General features: G+C 32.3%; 1 protein-coding gene across 1 annotated transcript; it reads right to left on the minus strand.

The window, feature by feature from the left end:
• Positions 1-839: 839 nt before the first annotated feature.
• Positions 840-14,770, minus strand: LOC143054928 (COX assembly mitochondrial protein homolog). The gene is made up of 4 exons (XM_076228024.1): positions 14,605-14,770; positions 12,767-12,871; positions 4,051-4,141; positions 840-1,645 (listed from the first exon to the last, which is right to left on the minus strand). The coding sequence occupies exons 1-4, from the start codon at positions 14,711-14,713 to the stop codon at positions 1,453-1,455; spliced, it is 498 nt and encodes a 165-aa protein (XP_076084139.1). The 5' UTR covers positions 14,714-14,770; the 3' UTR covers positions 840-1,452.
• Positions 14,771-22,605: the final 7,835 nt, after the last annotated feature.

The raw sequence follows: 22,605 nt of genomic DNA on the forward strand, positions 1-22,605 counted from the left end.
TCAAGCCATGTCTAAAATAATTGATTGACTGGTTAGTGTTTGCTTAATATAAGTATCATGTGTATCTAGTGACATGGAAGGATTCTAATAATGTGCAAAAACTCTCATCAGGTATGCTGAAATTTTACCCTACAAGTAACATCCTTGGTGGTGATGTGCTCTGCTGGATAATTTTGAGTGTTTTTTAAACCCTGGCAGGGTCTCACCAAATGATTCGATAATTGGATTTTCCTGCTTCTACACTTGGCATGCAGTATTCAGGTATAAGAGAAAAGACTGGTCAGTTTGAATTCGGAATAATTTGTCTGGATAGGGTAACACGAGTTCCTGCGAACTGTTTCCTGGTGAACTAGCACTTTCAAAATCTGGATAAGTGTGTTGGTGTAGTACAAAGCTGGGTTAATATCATGTTCTTATCCTGAATATGCATTTAATTTGCCATTGGATATCAGACACCCATTCATCAATCATCTGACAACAGGAACAAATAAGTTGTTCTCTTAATTTATTAATCAACAATCAATTATATATATACAGTCATAGAATACAAAGAAATTATATCACTCTTATCAACAAAATATTATTTCATTATTCAGTGTACACCAAATATCCAGTATAACAGAAATTTCAACACCCTTATCAGGATAATGAATGTAAAACATTTTTTTTTTACGTACACCAAATATAACAATAATATTCACTGTGCACAAAATGTCCAGTATAACAGAAATTTTAACACTTCTTTAGATTATGAATCCAAAACATTTATAATTCAGCGTACACCAAATATCCAGCAAAGAGCATAAAAGAAATTTTAACACTCTTATCAAGATAATGAACACAAAAAATTTATAATTCAGGGTTAACCATATACAAAGAGAGCTGCAATCGGTATATAAATATCCATGTCTTTTCCTGTGTTAACATTACAATGACAACTAAACAACAGTACAAAATCATTCTCTCATCCATCACTGTCAGGTTCAATTTCATTCTAGTACACACACACACACATATCTATAAAATGACATTTAGGACACCATTGTATTAAGGATATTCCAGATAAAAGCTAGTTGTAAGGAGGGATAAAAGGCACATATGCTTACACCAATCATCAATTCATACCAATACAAAAAAAATCCAGGGGTTCAATTTAGTGTTGGTCCAAGGTTTGGGACCTGTCTTTCATGAAGGGGACTTTTCATTTTTGAATTACAAAAGTCAAGGCCCTACAATTCTTTACACTGATGCATTATACATGACCATTGCTTTCTTATGAAGGACCTTTCATTATCTAAAGCTAATTTGAACCCCTGAAATCTATTTATTTTTTCTTAGACTCATCAGAAATCTTCGTCAAACACATTTTCACCCACAACACATTCTTTCTCCTCCACAACAACTGTATAACTCTGTAATAGCCCTTACTATTGTTACCATGACAACTCATTGCTATGAAGTATGATTAGAATGTTCTTGTTCAAGTCTATCTGCTTCTTTTAATTCTTCCATTATTCTATGTACTCTTTTCTCTCTCTCCGCCATCTGAACTCTTCTTTTCTTCGGTATACCAGTTCGTCTAAATTCTGTTCTTTCTTCTAAAAACTGTCGCTTACCACTCTCTATGAATTCTGGATCATTAAATCTGTAAAATTCATTATTCATGCTATATTTAGCAAATAAAAATAGTATTCATGCTATTTATAGCAAATAAAAATAGAATTCATGCTATTTATAGCAAATAAAAATAGTATTCATGTTATTTAAAGCAAATAAAAATAGTAATAATTCTTTATTTAAAGAGGGTTACACAGTTAGCTATAAAACAAATCTTCCTTGAGGCCCTCATGAAGTACAATGAAACAATTACAAAATATCAAACAAGCGCACATACATTTTATGTACATGAAAAATGAAATAAAAAATTATAATGAAATATACAATGAAGTTGATTTCTTCGGGGATATTGGTAAGGGAGCTACCATTAGATTTTTATGGGGGGGGGGGGGGGGGGGGGGGCTAGGATGAAATTTGAAAAAAATAGGCAGGACAGGAGTTTTGAGTAAAAAAAAAAAGGCAGGATGAGACACTTGCAAAAAAAAAAAGTCAGGACGACAATTTAGGTTAAAAAAAGGCAGGACCGAACAAGTGAAAAATAAAAAGGCAGGACAGAGATTACAGCTAAAAAAAAATGCAGGACAAAATTTTTCATCCTAGCCCCCCATAAAAATCAAATGGTAGCTTCCTAAGTTATTCTATGAAATAGATCATGAATATGAAAATAACACCTATAAATAAATGGGGAATGTGTTCATGGGACACAAATGATGCCCCTGCTTGTCTATATAACAATATAAAGGACATAATTTAAGTCATCGTTAAAAGTGACACTACTCAAATGGTAATTACTAATTAGCAGTTTGTATAAATAAATTTCATAACATTCAGTTGAAGCAACCAAAGTAAGAGAAGGGAAACAAAAAAAATATTTGAAAAGGGGCTACCTCTTTAAATTTAATAGTGACACCACCAAAATTCAAACTTGATCTGTGTATTGTGTTAATCAGTATTGTGGAAAGATTTCATACCATTTAGTTGAGACAAAATAACGCTAGAGAACGGAAACTTAGTTTGGTACATGTAAATTAAGTATGTATGGACAAAGGTAAAAATGAATGTCCATCCAATACTACACGGGCATAGACAGTGTTAGACGGAAGATCTTTTGTGGATTTTTCATTTCCCAGGCATGCCAACACATTCAAAAGCAATTGATATATAAATACATGACAATGAATAAAATAGGTACAAGTGTATGAATAAATGTTTGCTATATAAAATTTCTATTTATTATGGTAATCAAAATAGTAGGCAAATATGGGGGGAAAAATTGAAAAAAATGGGCCTTTTTTATACCCCTTATTCCTAAACCAAAGGGACCATAACCCCAAAATCAATCCGAACTTTCCTTTTTGTGATTTCAAACTTTGTGTTTAAATTTCAAAGATTTATATTTACTTATACTTAAGTTATTGGCAAATTTCCAATTATGCTAAAATTATTTTTACCGGTAAGTTATTGGCAAATTTTGGATTACCTTCCTTACACTGCTTTCAAATTGTCTTAACTGTCCTTTAACAAGAAAAAAACCTTGTTTTTCCCATTTTTGTCCATAATTCATTAATGGTTTTAGCCATAACCCCAAAAGTTAATCCTAACCATTCCTTAGTAGTAACCATTTCTTAGTACAAAAATGTAGTATGGAATCTTGTGGTATAATTTCAGAAAAATTTCATACACTTTTACACAAGTTATTATCCTGAAACTATAAAATGTTTGTTTTTGGCTCCTTTTTGGCCTTTTATTCCTTGACTGTTTGCCCAATAACCCTTAAAATAAATCCCAACCCTCTACTTATAATATTAAACATTGTGGTACAATTTCAGAGCAATTGAAATACTTATACACAACTTATTGTCCTGAAACTAGATAAATGCTTGTTTTGGGCCCCTTATTCCTTAATCTTAGGGACCATAACCCTCAAAATCAATCTCAAGCTTCCTTTTGTGGTTATAAACATTGTGTTAAGATTTCATTCATTTCTATTTACTAATACTTAAATTATTATCAAATTCCCATCCGTCTTCGGACGGCGCTGGCGACGCCGCCGATGTGATACTAATATACGACCGCAAATTTTGAGGTCGTATAAAAAGCTTGCTTTTGGCCCTTTTTTGTTCCCTAATTCCTGCTTGTTTTGGGCAATGACCCCAACAATAAATTCCAGCCTTTCTTTTGTGTAATGGAACTTTGTGGTACAATGTCAGAGAGAGCTTTAGTTTTCTATACACTTACACACAAGTTATTGTCCAGACACTACGAAAAATGCTTGTCTTTGGCCCCTTATTCCTTATGTGCCAACAACGATATCATAGCATTATAGGAATCAACAAAAAAAATGTTTGCAGTCATATAAAATTGACCTAGTTTCCAAATCCGGGTATTTGAGAAATATTTCTTCAGAGAATTCAACATCAAAATCATACTCACGCTTTATATAAACACTTCTTAAAAACGAGAGCCTCCTTCTGGCATCTGAATGGCATCATAAGTTGTTCTCTTCTGCCACAATCTGAGACAACTGAAATAATCACAATCAAATGATAGTAAACTTTTCTGTTAGGAACACCTTTTACGGGGTGAAACAGTATTTAGTGTTTAGGTACAGTAATGTAGAAATGCCATAGGGAAGACACCAAGATAGAAAAAGATAAAAATCAATTTTATGATATATCAGCTCACACACTGAGCTACAATGGGGTCAGAACTGAAGGAAAGTTTTTGTTCTTTTTCAAAAGTACATGTCTACTCTGTGTTTCTGTTAGATGTATTTCTATTTGTATCTATGCGATGACTGATTTTTATTGTTTATTTTTAGGTTGTACAAAAAATAATGTACTGGTACACCACTGTCCCAGGTTGGAGGGGATTGAGGGATCAAAAACCTGGTTAATAATGCAAAATTCTTTGTGATTTCCCAAGTCAAGAGCCTGTGGTTCAGGGGTTTTCATTGGTTCATATCTGTCATATTTTTTTTCTGTATATTGTTTTGTTATGAATTAGGCCATTTGTTTTCTCAATGAATCCTTTCATATTATTCATGTCATGGCCTTTTATAGTCGACCAAACAGTTTGGATTTTCCTCATTGTTGAAGGCTGTAATTGTTTACATCCATTTCATTTGACTTTGGTGGACAGTTGTCTCATTGCAATCTTACCACATCTCCTTATTTTAATATATAACTGATAACAACATAAACTGTACAACAAGGGAATCAGTCTGACTTGAATAGTGCTTGTTTAAAAATGACAAAAAATAAGGAAGATAGAAGGGTCACATCTGCATCCTGTTGATGAAAAAAAAAATTGTGAACTCAAATCAACAGATGTAACATTATTTAGTTATAATGTTTGTTGTAAAAGTTGTCACATGTTTAGATGCATATATACACATGGAAAAAAGTATTGCAACACCTTGATTTTCTAAAACTTGAAAAATCAGCCTCTTATTTGGGATGGAATATGATAAAATATTTGAAAAATAATATTGAAACCTAGTTTATGATAACATTGGCATTTATGGTTCAATATGGCTGCCGAGCAGTTAACACCTTAGAAAGTTAGCTCCCAGTTTTTGCAGCTTTATGACAAATTTAGGAAGACACTGTCTGTGAATTTAGTACTATGTGATAGCTAATTCAATGGAGATTAGAATGATATAATTTTTGTGGAATATTTTTCAACAGGAATAATTTTGTGACTTGTGAAAGATTTTTTCCAGAAGGATCTATTTTGATATTTGATTATTGATTTCTACTACTAGAGGTGACAATATATGTACAGTATGTCTTCAGGGCAAAATTTAGCTGGTTTAAAATCAACAAACAAAAGACCTACTACTAAACCTGTGAATACTGTTCAGACATTGCTTGCAGCAAAAGTAGATAAGAATAAACCACCACCTAGTAAACGAACTCATTCAGACGTATCTAATGAATCAAACAATAGTTTAGACTTATCTGGCATAATGAACTTTCAAAAGGATATTGATGAAATTAAAACCAAACTTGAAGGTGTGACAAGGAGAGAGGACCTTGATAGAGTAACAAAAGATCTGATTAAAACTAGTGATCTTGAGCAAGTGGTTACTTTAATTGTCAAAAAGCTGATGAATGAATTTGAAATAACTGTACAAAAGAAGATTGATGAAAAAGTGGAAGAAGTTAAAAATGAAATGCAGGAAAAATTTGATGCTTTAACTATAGAAAATGAAGACCTGAAAAATAAGATACAAGCTATACAGTATTCCAATACAACAATTAGAAGAGACTTAAACGAAACAAGTCGACTTTCAAGACAGGCTGATATAAGCAGCAATTATAACGAGCAGTACTCGAGAAAAAATAACATTAAAATAATAAATTTTCCAAGAAAGGATAAACAAGATCTTAGAAAGGACTTTATGGAAACTGTGAAAAAAGAACTAAATGTCCAATTAGAAGACAGAGATGTGGTTGCAATCCATCGTATACCATCCCAAAAGGCTGGGCCCTATCCAGTTATTGTCAAGCTATTCAGTAGTGATGTTAAGCGCCAAATTATGAGATGTAGGAAAGAATTGACCAGTAAAATTAGATTTGTGGATGACGTTACTCAAAGAAACATGAGTTTAATTGAGAGACTTAGAAAAACTGACGAGTTTGAGTCTGTCTGGTACTTTAATTGTGGAATTTATGGTAGAACACCTGCAGGACTTCAGCTGAAATTTGGACTATATGATGACATTCATTACAGAGTACAGCAAGGGAAATAGATGTTACGTAATAAGAACTTAGACCTCACGGACAGTTTTGAGAATTCTATAGTTCATTGTTGATATTTGACTTAATATTTGTGCTTATCTCCCTTTCTTTGTATAAAAAAATCAGAGTTATCTCTCTTCTAACTATAGATCATGTATAGTATTGATTTTCTTTCTACAATACATATTGATGTTAATTTTTTTTTTTGTACAGATAATCTTAATTTTTGTTGAACTATTATTTTGTTGGTGTCATATAAGGCAAACTGCATAAACTGACAAATCCCAACTACAATGTGGCAAAACATATTGAAATATTTATTTTTTTTAACACTTTTTTTGTCTGTTAATTTTATTTTTTTCTATGAATTGAATGTCTGTAAAGTATTGAATTACACTGTTGGTCTATGTACGAGGCTTGGTAATACATGTATGTTGAGAATTTTTATACCACCATATCTAGATGTTTTGAGCAAATCTTTGCGTATATGTCTTTGTGTCTCATGTGAATGTATAATATGGATGATCATATGTAAAAATGCATGCCATTATGAAATGATGATGTACACATATTTCAAACCATTATGGGCTCTTTAAAGATACTGTCTGTTAACTGTCAGGGTCTGGGTGATTTATCTAAAAGGAGGGATGTATTTAGTTTTCTAAAATCTGGAAACCATAACATTTATTGTCTTCAAGACACTCATTTCACAGTGGATAAAGAAAATAGTATAAGAACGTTATGGGGATATGAATGCTACTTTTCATCCTTTTCTTCAAATTCAAGAGGTGCAGCTATTATGTTTAAAAATAATTTTGAGTGGAAAGTCCTTAAAGAAAAAAGGGACATTGATGGAAACTACTTAGCTTTGGATTTGGTTGTAGATAAAGTTCGTTTTACTCTCATAACTATATATGGCCCAAATACTGACAGTCCATTTTTTTATGAGCATATTATGTCAATTATTGATGATTTTGAAAATGAGTGTTTTATTATCTGTGGAGATTTTAATCTTGTGTTAAATCCAAATTTAGATTGTTATAATTATTTACACATAAATAATCCTAATGCTAGAGACAAACTATTAGAATTGATTGACGATAGATCTCTAGTTGACCCCTATAGGGAACTTTTTCCTGACCTGTGTAGATACACTTGGAGAAAAAAATCACCTTTCAAACAAGCTAGGCTTGATTTTTTCTTATTTTCTGAAAACATTTTGTCGTTTTTGAAAAATTGCTCTGTAGAACCCAGTTACCGATCGGATCATTCTAGAATTATTCTAGAACTTGAATTGAATCCATTCATTAGGGGGAAAGGTTTATGGAAGTTCAATAATTCTTTGTTGTATGATGCTGACTATGTTAATGTTATGAAGGAAAAAATTTTGGATGTAAAAAAACAGTATGCAGCCTTGGTATATAATTTTGACAATATTAATGAAGTGAATAATAATGATCTTCATTTTACAATTAATAGTCAGTTGTTTTTGGAAACTCTATTAATGGAGGTGAGGGGCAAAACTATCTCATACTCTAGCTTCAAAAAGAAGGAAAGAGAGAGAAGGGAAAAAACTTTAAAAGATGATATTGATATTTTAGAAGAAAATGTAAACTCAGGTTCTATACAGCAATTGGAAGACAAAAAAAATGAACTAGAAAAATTCAGAAAGGAAAAAATGCATGGTAAAATAGTTCGATCTAGAATACAGTGGATAGAAGAGGGAGAAAAACCCACAAGTTATTTTTGTGGACTTGAATCTAAGAATTTTACCAGCAAGATTATTCCAAAGGTTGAAAAAGAAAATGGTGATATTGTAACTAACCAAAAAGAAATACTTAAACAGGTTAAAATATTTTATGAAAATTTGTACAAAAACAGAGATGTTGAATGTTGTAAACCCAAAGATATTGAAAATAGTCTACAAAATGTAAATGTTAGAAAGTTATCTTTGGATGAACAAGATAAACTAGAAGGTGAAATATCAGTTCAGGAAGCTGGTGAAACTTTAAAAAGAATGAAAAGCAATAAAACGCCTGGATCAGATGGTTTTTCAAGTGAATTTTTTAAATTTTTCTGGCCTGACTTAAAACATTTTGTTGTAAGATCCTTGAATGCAGGGTATGATAAAGGGGAACTTTCTGTTACTCAAAAACAGGGGATAATTACATGTCTTCCAAAGGGTAACAAACCTAGACATTTTTTAAAAAACTGGCGCCCTATATCTTTGCTTAATACTGTATATAAAATTGGCTCTGGGGTTATAGCAGGAAGATTTAGAACAGTTTTGACTAAACTTATTGATACTGATCAGACAGGTTTTATGAGTGGAAGATATATTGGGGAAAATCTAAGATTGATCTATGATATCATGGAATATACTGAAGATAATGATATACCAGGCCTTTTATTGCTGATAGATTTTGAAAAAGCCTTTGATTCCATTTCATGGGAATTTCTTTTAAATGTATTGAAATTTTTTAATTTTGGCGATTCTATTATAAATTGGGTGAAAGTGCTCTATCAAAACATTAATTCAGCAGTCATTCAGGGAGGGAATCTTTCAGACTTTTTCACTGTTGAACGGGGTTGTAGGCAAGGTGATCCATTATCGCCTTATCTTTTCATTCTTTGTGCTGAAATTTTAGCGTTAAAAATAAGAGATAACAAAAATATAAATGGAATCAAAGTTCTTGATGTTGAACACAAACTCTCGCAGTTTGCTGATGATACATCACTACTTTTAGATGGTAGTGAAGAATCTTTAAATGAGTCATTATTGGAACTAGATTGGTTTGCTAAAATTTCTGGTTTGAATATAAATTTTTCCAAAACTCATGTCATTTGGATTGGAAGTAAAAAGTACAGCACAGAGACACTTTGTACAAATCAAAATCTTACTTGGGGAAGCACATCCTTTAAATTATTGGGTGTTAATTTTGATGTTGATTTAGAAAAACTAGTTAAAATCAATTATGATGAAAATATTGTAAAAATAAAAAGACTAGTCAAACAATGGTCTAGACGTAACATTACTGTTATTGGTCGAATTACTGTTGTAAAGACACTTATGTTGCCAATTTTAAATCATTTAATATTGTCACTACCTAATCCAAGTGAAGATATTATTAAACAGATAAATGAACTGATGTATAAGTTTATTTGGAACTCACCAGTTCATAGAGTGAAAAAAGATGTAATACAAAAAGATTATTGTGATGGAGGCTTAAAATTGATTAATTTACATGCTTTTATAAATGCTTTGAAATGTACTTGGATTAGAAGAATTTGTAGAAATGATTGTAAATGGCGAAATATATTTTTGTCATATGTTGATAAAGATAGATTATTTAGTTGTGGTAATAGCTATGTAAAGCAACTACAGCAAAGTATTAAGAATAAATTTTGGAAAGATGTACTGGGTGCTTGGCAAATGGTAATTGAAAAAGAAATGAATTTGCACGACTGGGAATATTTTCTTTCCAGTCCAATTTGGATGAATAACCTATTCCAAATTGATAACAAACCAGTTTTTTTCAAAGATTGGCATAGTAAGGGTATTTTATATGTAAATGATATTGTGGGGGAGAATGGTACCTTTCTAAATTTTTATCAATTTCAGGAGTGTTTTCAGATGGATATAGACATCATGAAATATAATAGCATAATTTCTATGCTAACTAAGACTTCCAAAAAAATTAAAAGGGGAGATTATAAATTAGTATCTCCTTTCATACCATCAGTTATAAAGACCATTCTCAAAAGCAAAAAGGGATCTAAAGATATGTATTTGGTGCTAAACAAAAACAACACTGTTCCTACAGGAGTAAAAAGATGGGAAGCAATTTTACTTTTAGAGAATCAAAACTGGAAAAAGATTTTTCAACTACCATTTGCTATTACAAAAAATACTAAGCTACAATGGCTTCAGTATAGAATTAATCATAAAATTCTGGCAACAAATACATTTTTAAACAAAATTGGGATTGTGCAAAACCCATATTGTACTTTTTGTAAGACTGAACTTGAATCAATTGAACATATACTGTGGGATTGTTATTATGTACAACAATTTATTGAGCAAACTGAAATGTGGTTTCTCCATAACGGTATTAGTATACCATTTACACAGGATATTTTTTTGTTTGGAAATTTATCACGAATGTACAAAGGTGACCCTCAAAACAATATTTTTTTCTGGATTAAACAATATATATATAATACACGATATTTTAAAGGAGAATTAAGTTTAACAGCATTGATTGAAAAAATAAAGCATCATTATATTTTGGAGAAGAAGATATCAGTTAAAAATAAATGTTTTGAAAAGTTTAATCAAGCTTGGTGCATTTACCAAGAGGCTTTACAGGATAATTTGGTGGATTAGCAACTATGAAAAAATTAGCAGACATCAAAATGATTTTTTTTTTTTTTTTTTTTATATTGGTTTTTTGTTTTTTGTTTTTTGTTGCTTTTTGTTTTTTTTCTTTTTCTTTATCATCTTTTAATTCTTTTATTTATTAATTCTCTATATTTTTTTTTGTATGTCCTTTTTAATAAGATACAATTATAAAATCCAAACAAAATGTTATTTTCAAGTTCTATACATTTTCTAATAGGTTGTATTATATTACATTTATATATATGAACTTATTGTTTGATAACTGTACTGTTGTATATTATATATGTTGGATAAAAAAAAAAAAAATAAAAAAAAAAAAAAACATTGGCATTTATATTAAAAGAACAAAAAATGTTTGAAAAAATATGACATATCTAACCACAATTTTAATAACAAAACGAAGTGTTTTTTGTACAAAAAAATGCATTTTACAACTTTTACTGTAGTCGAACTTTACGATGTCTGACATTTAAAAAAAATTCTTAAGATGATTGTTCACATCATGGTTGATCGTTATACGCCAAAGAATAAGTACTTTATGCGCAGCCTCCATTCAAACGGATAACCGCCTCTTGACGTCTTCTGATTCCTGCCATAAATCGACTAATTTGTTGCTAAGGTAGCAGTAACCATTTATGATGCAGAGCATCGTTTATTTCATGACGTGTTTGAACTGGGGTGTCCTTCCGCGAACTTTACGCCCAATAGTGTCCCATATATGCTCGATATGGTTCAAATCAGGGCTACGATCGGGCCAAGAAAGATAAACCGAATTCCATTGGACCAATGGATCTTCATCCACGATGCTAATTTCCAATTTTAGCATGCTCCGCACTACATTGGATACGGACAACTGTGTGTCTGTTTGTAGGCAATGGTCCCCCGAAATGGTCTGATCCCACGATAACCAGTGGCGATGAGTCGATCTCGAACAGTTCTTGTTAAAAGGTTCATGTATGCCCACCACTCTATTTTTAGGATTGTATTGTATGCAACGGGTTTCATTCTGACCAACCTTCATTATGCTTGATTTTCCCTAGCAGATGTAATAGGGGGTCTTCTTGATCTCGGAAGGTCTTTAAAACCGTTTATTGCCTGATTTTTATTCGAAAATCGACGTATAGTGGGATTGTGATGACCAACAATACATACGGTTGCCACATCGTCATTCCTGCTTCTCTCATGCTGATTATCCGCCTTGTTGCTGCTGTTAAGACTTGTAGAGGACCAATTACAAGGTGTCAATCACATAACTTTATAAACTTGGTTATTTAAAGTATTGAAAACAATGAAGATAAAAACATCTGTTTTGCTGTTTGCAGATAAGAACTTATCGAGTCAATATCTATTGATTAAACTCAGGTGATATTTAGATAAGTTTAACTAATTCTATTTTAACAAATTATATCACAAAAAAATAAAGAGTGTTTTTTTAATTTGAATTTCAATTTGGTGTTGCAATACTTTTTTCCATGTGTATATATACCTGAATAATTCAAGATGTCAAATTAATCCAATTGATTTCAAAATCAATTGAACAAACAAGAATTTTATTAGGACTGACAAATAACCTATATATACATTGTAAATAAACTGCAGCTGTTATTTGCAGTCATATTGCATTGACCATATAATCATTTGTGATATACAGCTACTGACCGTATATCGCCTTGTTTATGACGTTGACAATGTGTTTCCTTAGATTTTTATTTTTGATGTAATTAAAAGTACAAATTTTAATGATGTTTTTTACTCTAATTATATGTATTTTATTTGGATCAGTTGTAGGAGTTGCAGTATATAAAGATTAACTATACTTTATCCATCTCATCTTGAAATGTATATTTTATTTGTACTCTTCTTAATTAAACAGCATGGCTTTCTACCTGTTTCTAAGCCTTGTTCAAATAAAATTTAACAAGTTCAACACATGATTGGAATATATGATGTTGTATATCCAATAAGTTTTCAGATTTCTTAAAAGATTTTCAATTATAATTACTTTCATGTTCTTCATAACACCTTTCCTTGTTGACTCTTGCTCTTAATATGTCAGGTATGCATACATCTAGTTCAACATCCCTTAAACTTTGGTCTTCTGGTTCACCTAAAATGGGAATAATTTATTGTTAATTGTCATAAATATCATAATATATTTCATTTCTAGTTAACAAATCATTAACTTATTGAAAGTCTCTTTATACATGCCATACTGGATCCAACATTATAATCAACACTAAATACAAGTGTTTATATTACAAACAGGATAACAATAGTAATAGGTCTACATTATAACCAATCCTCCCCTCATAAAACACTCTAGATATGTCTATAGGTAGGCTAAGTTTCTTGGATATAAAATTGATTTCATAGAGATTTTCATCAACGTATTTACACTTTGGGTATTAAGCTGAATTTTGTCTTCAAATGACATAAGATCTCCACCAAATAACCTTCTGATGTCAAGCAACAATCCCTTTTTATTGTGATGTCAAAGTTAACGGGAACCTGTGTGATTTGAAATTATGGGGGACAAATTTGCATACAAGTGTAAATGCATCTATTGATAACAACTCCCTGGCAGCAGATCAGAGCATCCTTCCGGAGCACCAGAGATCACCCTAAATTTTTGGTTGGGTTCGTGTCTGTCTTACATGTCTTATTTCTTATTTAGCCATGACATTGTCAGTTTATTTTTTATCTTTAAATTTGAATTTATATCTGGTATCTTATGACCATCTTTTTTCTTAGACCTGCTTCTAAATTAGCCGAAATCAGATTTATCATGTTTATTCCATCTTTCAATTTATGGTTAACTACATATAACGTAACGGTACCCAAATTGCACTGAGTACCCAAATTACACCTATTTAGCAAAACTAGCAGCGAAAATCTTACAAGATTTCCTAGAGACTAAACAATTTTTATTTTTATGATTTGATACTAAGCACATCTTTCAACATAGGTAAACTATTTAGCTATGCACAAAACATTCACAGTATTAATCAACAGATGAAGTATTTACTGAAAAAGAAAAATGTACTGAAACGTCGCCATGCAACGTCATCAAAACGTCATCTTTTTAAAATGAGCAAATACAATATGTTACAAGTATCCATTTAAAAAATAATGACGAGTAAGCATGGACTAATATCCAATTGCTCAAAATATTTGAAGAAATTAAACAAAAGCTCTATTATTAGACTTTTGACGATGTGAATTTAAGCATGGATGCAATTTGGGTACTCCTCATTTCAGAATCATTGATGGTTTGGAGGTCAGTTTAGACCAATTTTTCTATGATTCCATATGGAATAAAAATCAAATTGGTGTACCTTTATAATAAAGAAGGATACGGCTACAAATAAACACAGAATGGACATTTTTTTCTTTATCATAAAAAGACGTAGATGAAAAAACTGTCAAAATAGGTGCAATTTGGGTACTGTCACGTTTAGTCCAAATAATTATGACGTCTTGAAAGGCTATTATAATTTTTTTCTTTGACGCCTTACATAGTCCAAATAATTATGACGTCTTGAAAGGCTATTATAATTTTTTTCTTTGACGCCTTACATCGATCCTTTCAAGACGTCATAATTATTTGGACTATGTCACGTTATAAAACATTAAGAATAAAATTGAGAATGAAAATAAGGGAATGTGTCAAAGAGACAACAACCCGACCATAGAACAGACAACAGCAGAAGGTCACCAACAGGTCTTACTACTTGTAGGAGGGTGAAGTTATTCGTCATATAATTTACTTTAATTTAAGTATAAATCATATCATTGAAAAATTATGCAACAAGTCAATTGTAGAAAGGTGGAACTACAGACCCAAACCATAGGGTCCTCCTATCATGGTTTTGGGAAGGAAAGAATAGGTAACAGGTCGTTGACTTTTCTCGGTATTAGCCGCTGGTAAATTTGCAATCACGTTCCCCATGACCTCCAGTTTTCTCAAAATTTTAGCATGTTTACAAATATCGCTTATATCATTACAAAAATAAAATGGAAAAAAATCCAATTGCTCAACCGAAATAACTGAAACAACTAGAACTGTACATGGTAATAACAGATTTTTTTTTGTTATGAGAGAAAATGAATAAATCGTAACAGTGATGTTTATAGTTTGATTATTATTTTTGTAATGTTGTAAGGGATCCAAGCGATTGCGTTCGGTTAACCACCGTTACTCACCTCTTACTAATTTACTGAAAACCACAGTGACACACAATTATTTCATTAAAGATCATAAAGTATCTACATTAAATTAGACATACAAAGGAAACCCTTCGTAGTAATGCACACAATATGCAAATATGGTGTATGATGACAATGTTTTTTGTTTTTTTTTATTATTTTTCAGCAGTTTACAGCCGATTGCATTGAGTGTGTAGGCAAAGGTAAAATCTTTGGTTAGTTTGCTTGTTAGTTGAACCGTTACGTCATTAAAAGGTAAGGTAGCATATCCTCCATTCGAGTAGCCTAGTTTACAAACAGATAAACAGTTTATCTGTTGGACTAGCAGTCTACTCTTAAAGGAGGGCAGTTTAACTTATCTAACACTGACTTCACGGTTCAGCTAGCAAGCAAGCTAACCAAAAATACTATTTTTGCCTACAAACAGCTAACCAAAGATATTATTTTTGCCTACATACTCAATGCAATCGGCTGTTATAAGGTGGACCACAATTATATATTTCCTCAGATAGATTTAAACGACAAAAGCCATAGAATGGAACCGGGAACAATAAACTACTTACAAAAGACATCATACATATAGTATATATATACAAATAACATTCGTGTTGTTTGATTGCCAATGAGGCAACTATTAGAAAGATCAAATGAAGTGATCAGTGTACGAAGTTATAGGCAATAGTCTAGTAATGGACTTCTGACAATACGATACGGCTTTCAACAATGAGAAAAAATGAGAAAAACTCCATACGGTAAAGTTGGGTACGTTAACATATGATTTGATCGATCTCCGTAAATGATGACCAGCGGCTGATCCAGTCATTTCTAAAAGGGGGTTCCCAACCCAGGATAAAAATGCAGAGTTCCAACTTGCCATATATGTCGCCATTCAAACTCGTTGATTGTCAAAAAGGGGGTTCCAACCCCAGGACCCCCACTTGGATCCGTTCTGACACACTTACACAAGTGAGCATAAGATCTGACAATATAAGTGTCTTGACAAATCTACGTGTTAATTTGCATAGATTGCAACTTCACAGAGTAGATTGATCTAGATTGGAACGACGGAAACGTGCAACAGCAGATAACAGCGTTTGACTATACCGTACACCGACGATGCTTTATTGTACACATACACATACAGCGCTTGACTGTATACCTCTAGCAATTGTCTTAATATCTACAGCGCTAGGCTTAACATCTCGTTCGCTTTTATTACCACAAATCTTAAGTATCTGTACCTTAGATCAACAAGGCTAACAAAAATGTTGTCGAAACTATAAACAAGACATTCCCAACCCGTTGATGTGAACGTTTTATAACATATTTAGCTTAAAACGATTATATTCGTAAATATAAATTTTAAACAAATGTTTTCATACAGATGGAGGTTTTGATCTGCCGTCGTGAAGTCGTGATGCAGAGATAATTACTTGTCATCCTTATTCTAACTTAAAAATTCTGTCCTGCATTTTTTTTTCTTTAAATTTTAGCTCCCTTCGCTTGGGGATATCTGAAATGAATCAAAAGCTTCCTCACAGACCAACCAGCCAGGTATATTTTAAAGCAATTCAATGTGGGTAAAATAAAAAGTAAAATAACAAATATACCGAACTCCGAGTAAAATTCAATTTAAAGAGGAGGGGACTGAATCGTTACAATGATCAACTCTTGGCCAGCGAAGAGTTGTTCATACCCAAATTCCTTTACTAGAACCGAGCAAAGATAATATAGATAGCGGACAAATAAACAAAAGATGCAACAAAGAAGGTATCGGATACATAAACTACGCAAGTTCCATTACAAACAACGGAATATTGCTGGGTTTTCCAAGTGCTCCACGAAACCTCTTTCTAAATTATTATTACATCAATTTTATCAGCAATCTAAGCCAGGCTTCAAAGTTATTGTGGAACTGCCTATTCTAGAGGTGGCATGAATCAGATGTGGATACTAAAAAAAAATCGAAATATCTTCTTTTTAATAGAGTACATACAATATAAGACTCTTTCATCTTGCAATAGTATTATAAAACATTTGACTTTTCTACACTATAGACAAGTAATCCCCATTCCAAACTGAAAGACAAATTGAAAGAGTTGATATTGCTTTGTTTCATAAAAAAAGAATGGCCAATTTAGCAAGTTTTTTTTTTATCTTATAAATTAGGGAGGGATAAATCCTACTATGTAAAAAATCTCTCTGAATCAAACCAAAAATTCTCTGAAACTGACATTATCTAGATGCTTGATTACTTTATTGACAACATATTTGTTACGTTTGGAGGACGTTGTGTTATTCAACAAACTATCGGCATTCACATGGGAACCAATTGTGCTCTCTTTTTGACAACTTGTTTCTTTATTCTTATGACTTCATGCAAGAACTTCTTAGGAAGAAAAAAAAAGAAGTTAGCAATATCTTTTAACTTTACTTTTCGCTATATAGATGTTCCCTCACTAAATAATTCAAAATGTGGTGACTATGTTGAACGCATCTATTCCATCGAACTAGAGATAAAGAATGTAACAAATACATTAATTCTGCAGCATATCTTGACTTGCATTTCGAAATTGACAGTGAGGGTAGGTTGAAAACAAAACTTTACCACAAACGAGATGATTTCGGCTTCCCAATTGTAAACTTCCGACCACTTATATTATAGCAACATTCCACCAGCACCTGCACAAGGAAAATATATCTCCCAATTGATACGATATTCCTGGGCTTGTATTTCCTATCATGATTTCCTTGATAGAGGGTTGCTGCTCACAAGGAAGCTTTTAAACCAAGAGTTCCAAATGGTGAAGTTGAAATCATCCCTTCGTAAATTTTACATGCGCCCTCACGAGTTGGTTGAACGCTATTTTTATAGATGCTATCGGATATGTTCCTTATGTCGTAACTGCAATGCCGTTCCCTTTCAACGAATGTGACCTACCGAATTATACTATTTACCTTTTTTTATTGAGTTGATCCTTCTAATTGATATTTTATAGTTTGTTTTTCTATGTTGTGATGTTATACTATTGTTTCAGAAAAGGGAGAAGGTTTGGTACCATTTAAACGTTTAATTCCGCTGCAAATGTTTGCACCTGGCCTTAGTCAGAAATCTGATGTACAGTAGTTGTCGTTTGTTGATGTAGTTCATACGTGTTTCTCGTTTTTATATAGATTAAACCGTTGGTTTTCCCGTTTGAATGGAGTTACATTACTAATTTTTGGGGCCCTTCATAGTTTGTTGTTCGGTGTGAGCCAAGGCTCCGTGTTGAAGTCCGTACCTTGACCTATAATGGTTTACTTTTATAATTGTCATTTGGATGGAGAGTTGTCTCTTTGGCACTCATACCACATCTTCCTTTATCTATTGAGATAACATCAGCAACACGACGGGTGCCACATGTGGAGCCGGATCTGCTTTCCATTCAGGAGCAACTACGATCACACCCATTTTTGGTGGGGTTCGTGTTGCTTAGTCTTTTGTTTCATATGTTGTGTCTTGTGAACTCTTGCTTGTCTGTCTTTTTCTTTTTTTAACCATGGCGTTGTCAGTTTATTTTCGATCTATGAGTTTGAATGTTCCTCTGGTATATTTCATCACTCCTTTATGATATATGGTACTATGCAGTTCTTGCTTAACCAATGGCTTGTAGTGAAAGACGTATACGCCGATGAGGAGTCGTATACAATGGCTTGTAGTGAAAGACGTATACGCCGATGAGGAGTCGTATACAATGGCTTGTAGTGAAAGACTTATACGCCGATGAGGAGTCGTATACAATGGCTTGTAGTGAAAGACGTTTTCGCCGATGAGGAGTCGTATACAAAAACATTGTAATTATACCTATTTAAGTATTAAATAGATATAATAATTTCAATGTAATTTTTATTAAAATATTAATTTCATTGTAATTAATATACAATTATTTTAATTTTATTTTCTTGTGTACAATTTGGAAATTAGTATGGCGTTCATTATCACTGAACTAGTATATATTTGTTTAGGGGCCAGTTGAAGGACGCCTCCGGGTGCGGGAATTTCTCGCTACATTGAAGACCTGTTGGTGACCTTCTGCTGTTGTTGGGTTTTTTTTCTATGGTCGGGTTGTTGTCTCTTTGGCACATTCCCCATTTCCATTCTCAATTTTAATATAAAACGTTAACTAAATTATTTTATCACGTATAGATATATATGTCATTTGGATAATTTTCAGCAGTAATTTATATCTCCAGGATAACGGTAAGTGTTGAATTCATCAATTTTACTCATCGCATTACAATTCCAGCAAGCATATCTAGCATAATTACCTTTTCATTACAGAAGAAAGCTATAAATGAGTTGCAGAAAAAAAATTGCGCTCGGAATATTTAAACGACGTTTAATTAAAAAAGGGGGAAAATGTTTGATAAGATTGTATGTTAGTATAGAGAGTCGAAATTTAATATGTAGAGAACTGGCAAAGTTTTGACAAAAATAAAAACACAACGAAAATTCCAACCAGATGCTCCGCAGGGCGCAGCTTTATACCACCGCAGAGTTCGAACCCTGAACAGTTGGGGCAAGTATGGACACAACATTCAAGCTTGATACAGCTCTGAATTTGGATTGTGATTTTAAAATAGTTGACTAAACATAGGTATAAGAACTTAAACTTAAAAACTTGTTTTTTTTTTTTAAATTGGACATTTACCTTTTATGGTCCAATATCCAAAATCTAAATACATGGTAAGTTTCAGCATATCAAAGAACCCCAAGAATTCAATTTTTGATGAAATCAAATAGAGTTCAATTTTGGACCCTTTAGACCTCAATCTGGACCAATTTGATAACCGGGCCCAAATATAAAAAATCTAAATACATGGTTAGATTCAGCATATATCAAAGAACCCCATATATTATATTTGTTGAAATCAAACAAAGTTTAATTTTGGACCCCGATTTGGACCAACTTGAAAACTGGGCCTATAATCAAAATCTAAATACATGTTTGGATTCAGCATATCAAAGAACCCCAAGGATTAAATTTTTGTTGATATCAAACAAAGTTTAATTTTGACCACGATTTGGACCAACTTGAAAACTGGCCCCATAAGCAAAAATCTTAATACATGTTCAGATTCAGAATATTAAAGAACCCCAATGATTCATTTTTTGTTGAAATCAAACAAAGTTTAATTTTGGACCCTGATTTGGACCAACTTGAAAACTAGACCCATAATAAAAAATCTAAGTACATGTTCAGATTCAGCATATCAAAGAACCAAAAGAATTCAATTTTTATTGAAATCAAACAAAGTTTAATTTTGGACCCCGATTTGGACCAACTTGAAAACTGGGCCCATAAGCAAAAATCTTAATACATGTTTAGATTCAGCATATCAAAGAACCCCAATGATTCAATTTTTGTTGAAATCAAACATAGTTTAATTTTGGACCCCGATTTGGACCAACTTGAAACCTGGGCCCATAATAAAAAAATTTACGTACATGTTTAGATTCAGCATATCAAAGAACCCCAAGAATTCAATTTTTGTTAAAATCAAACTAAGTTTAATTTTGGACCCTTTGGACCTTAATATAGACCAATTTGAAATTGGACCAAAAATTAAGAATCTACATACATAGTTAGATTCGGCATATCATAGAACCCCAATTATTCAATTGAATGAAATCAAACAAAGTTTAATTTTCTACCCATTGGGACCCTAATTCCTAAACTGTGGGGACCATAACTCCAAAATCAATCCCAACCTTTTATGGTCATAAACCTTGTGTTTAAATTTCATAGATTTCTATTTACTTAACTTATACTTAAGTTTTGGTGCGAAAACCAAGAAAAATGCTTATTTGGGCCCCTAATTCCTAAACTGTTGGGAACAAAACTCCCAAAATCAATCCCAACCTTCCTTTTGTGTTCATGAACCTTGTGTTTAAATTTCATAGATTTCTATTTACTTATACTCAAGTTATTGTGCGAAAACCAAGAAAAATGCTTATTTGGGCCCCTTTTGGCCCCCAATTCCTAAACTGTTGGGACCAAAACTTCCAAAATCAATCCTCAACTTTCCTTCTGTGATCATAAACCTTGTGTTAAAATTTCATAGAACGTCCAAAAGTCAATAATGTATGATCAATGCGTTACCAGAAATATATCAAGGTTTATGACCCTATCTGTAGCCATGTGAATTATGAAATATTCAAACTGCAATAGTACCAAAACCAAAAAAGATAATGAATAATAGAGATAGACCATTTTGTACATATACCAAGGGGAAACTTTGTGTAAATCATTTTATTGTTTCATTGCATAAAATGATGATTTAATAAAAAGGAGGATTTCGTGGCAAATAAAACATAGAAAAACTACAGACTTTTAAGACAGAGATTTTTTTAAAGAATTTAAACATACATTACAGTCACTTGTTTTTTTCTATAATGTGCTAGCGTTTATTGTTTACAAAAAGTCCTACACAACCTTTAGATTCTCCAAAAAACCTTGCCTAGTTTCAAATATCGATTACACCCTAAAAGGTGTACTTGAATAAACATTATCGCTATTTGTTTGCCATTACTGGATATCACACAGGTTCCCGTAAAACTTGACGTTACAAAACAAAATATCTAAAGGCAAAATGGAAAAGTGATTGTTGTATTAGCGATAAGGTGTATTGGTCCATATCTATATTCAGAGGCGGATCCAGCCATTTTAAAAGGGGGGTCCAACTATATGTCCACATTCAAATGCATTGATCGGCCTAAAAATAGGGGGGGGGGGTCCAACCCCCGGAACCGACTATGTATATTTGTTTTAATCCTTAAATCGATCAGTTTATCGATCATTTCTTTAAGCCATGGCATCTTCCCTACATAAGGGACATGATTTGTATACGCTTTGTCTGTTGTCCAATCCCTTTGTAAAGGATCCATGGCATCTTCACTACATAAGGGACATGATTTGTATACGCTTTGTCTGTTGTCCAATCCCTTTGTAAAGGATGTTCTGGATTTTTTTGTCAGATTTTCGTATTCCTCTGGTTTTATCCATTTGAATGCCTTACAAACATTTGCCAATTGACCCCTATTTTTCTTTTTATAATTACTAGTGATTTGAAAAGCTTGTTATTTTGAAACCGAGATGCGATCTCCCTCAAGATGAGTACAAAACTTTGAATTGACTTCGAAGTCCACACTTATTTCTCTGCGTCTAAACTGAAACTGAACATAATCACAATATTGTTTTTATTTATTCAAAATAAAGAAGATGTAATAAAAGAACAACATTAAAACTATGATTTGTTGTCCTAAATGTGTTCATTACGTGACCCGGTCTCCTAGTCAAATAATATTCTCTGCAGCTGACTTCAAGATATGGAGAAAATAGCATATGACAGTAAACTTAATGTACATGCTGTCAAAATGTAGTAACTCCACTTTACTGCTCCATGACTGCAGGGTTCTACATTATATCCCTGATAACTTGATTCCCATTCGATTGTATAAAGTAGACACGAGTTGGATGTCCTATTAATAATTTCGGCAAAGTGTTTCAAGTTGTGAAATAATGATAATCACACGTATTTTTTTTTTCTAAAACAAATTCTTTCCCCACTTTATTCAATTTAATTTTTTTTGTA

This window comes from Mytilus galloprovincialis, chromosome 12 (genome assembly GCF_965363235.1).
Source record: "Mytilus galloprovincialis chromosome 12, xbMytGall1.hap1.1, whole genome shotgun sequence".
NCBI classification, from domain to species: domain Eukaryota; kingdom Metazoa; phylum Mollusca; class Bivalvia; order Mytilida; family Mytilidae; genus Mytilus; species Mytilus galloprovincialis.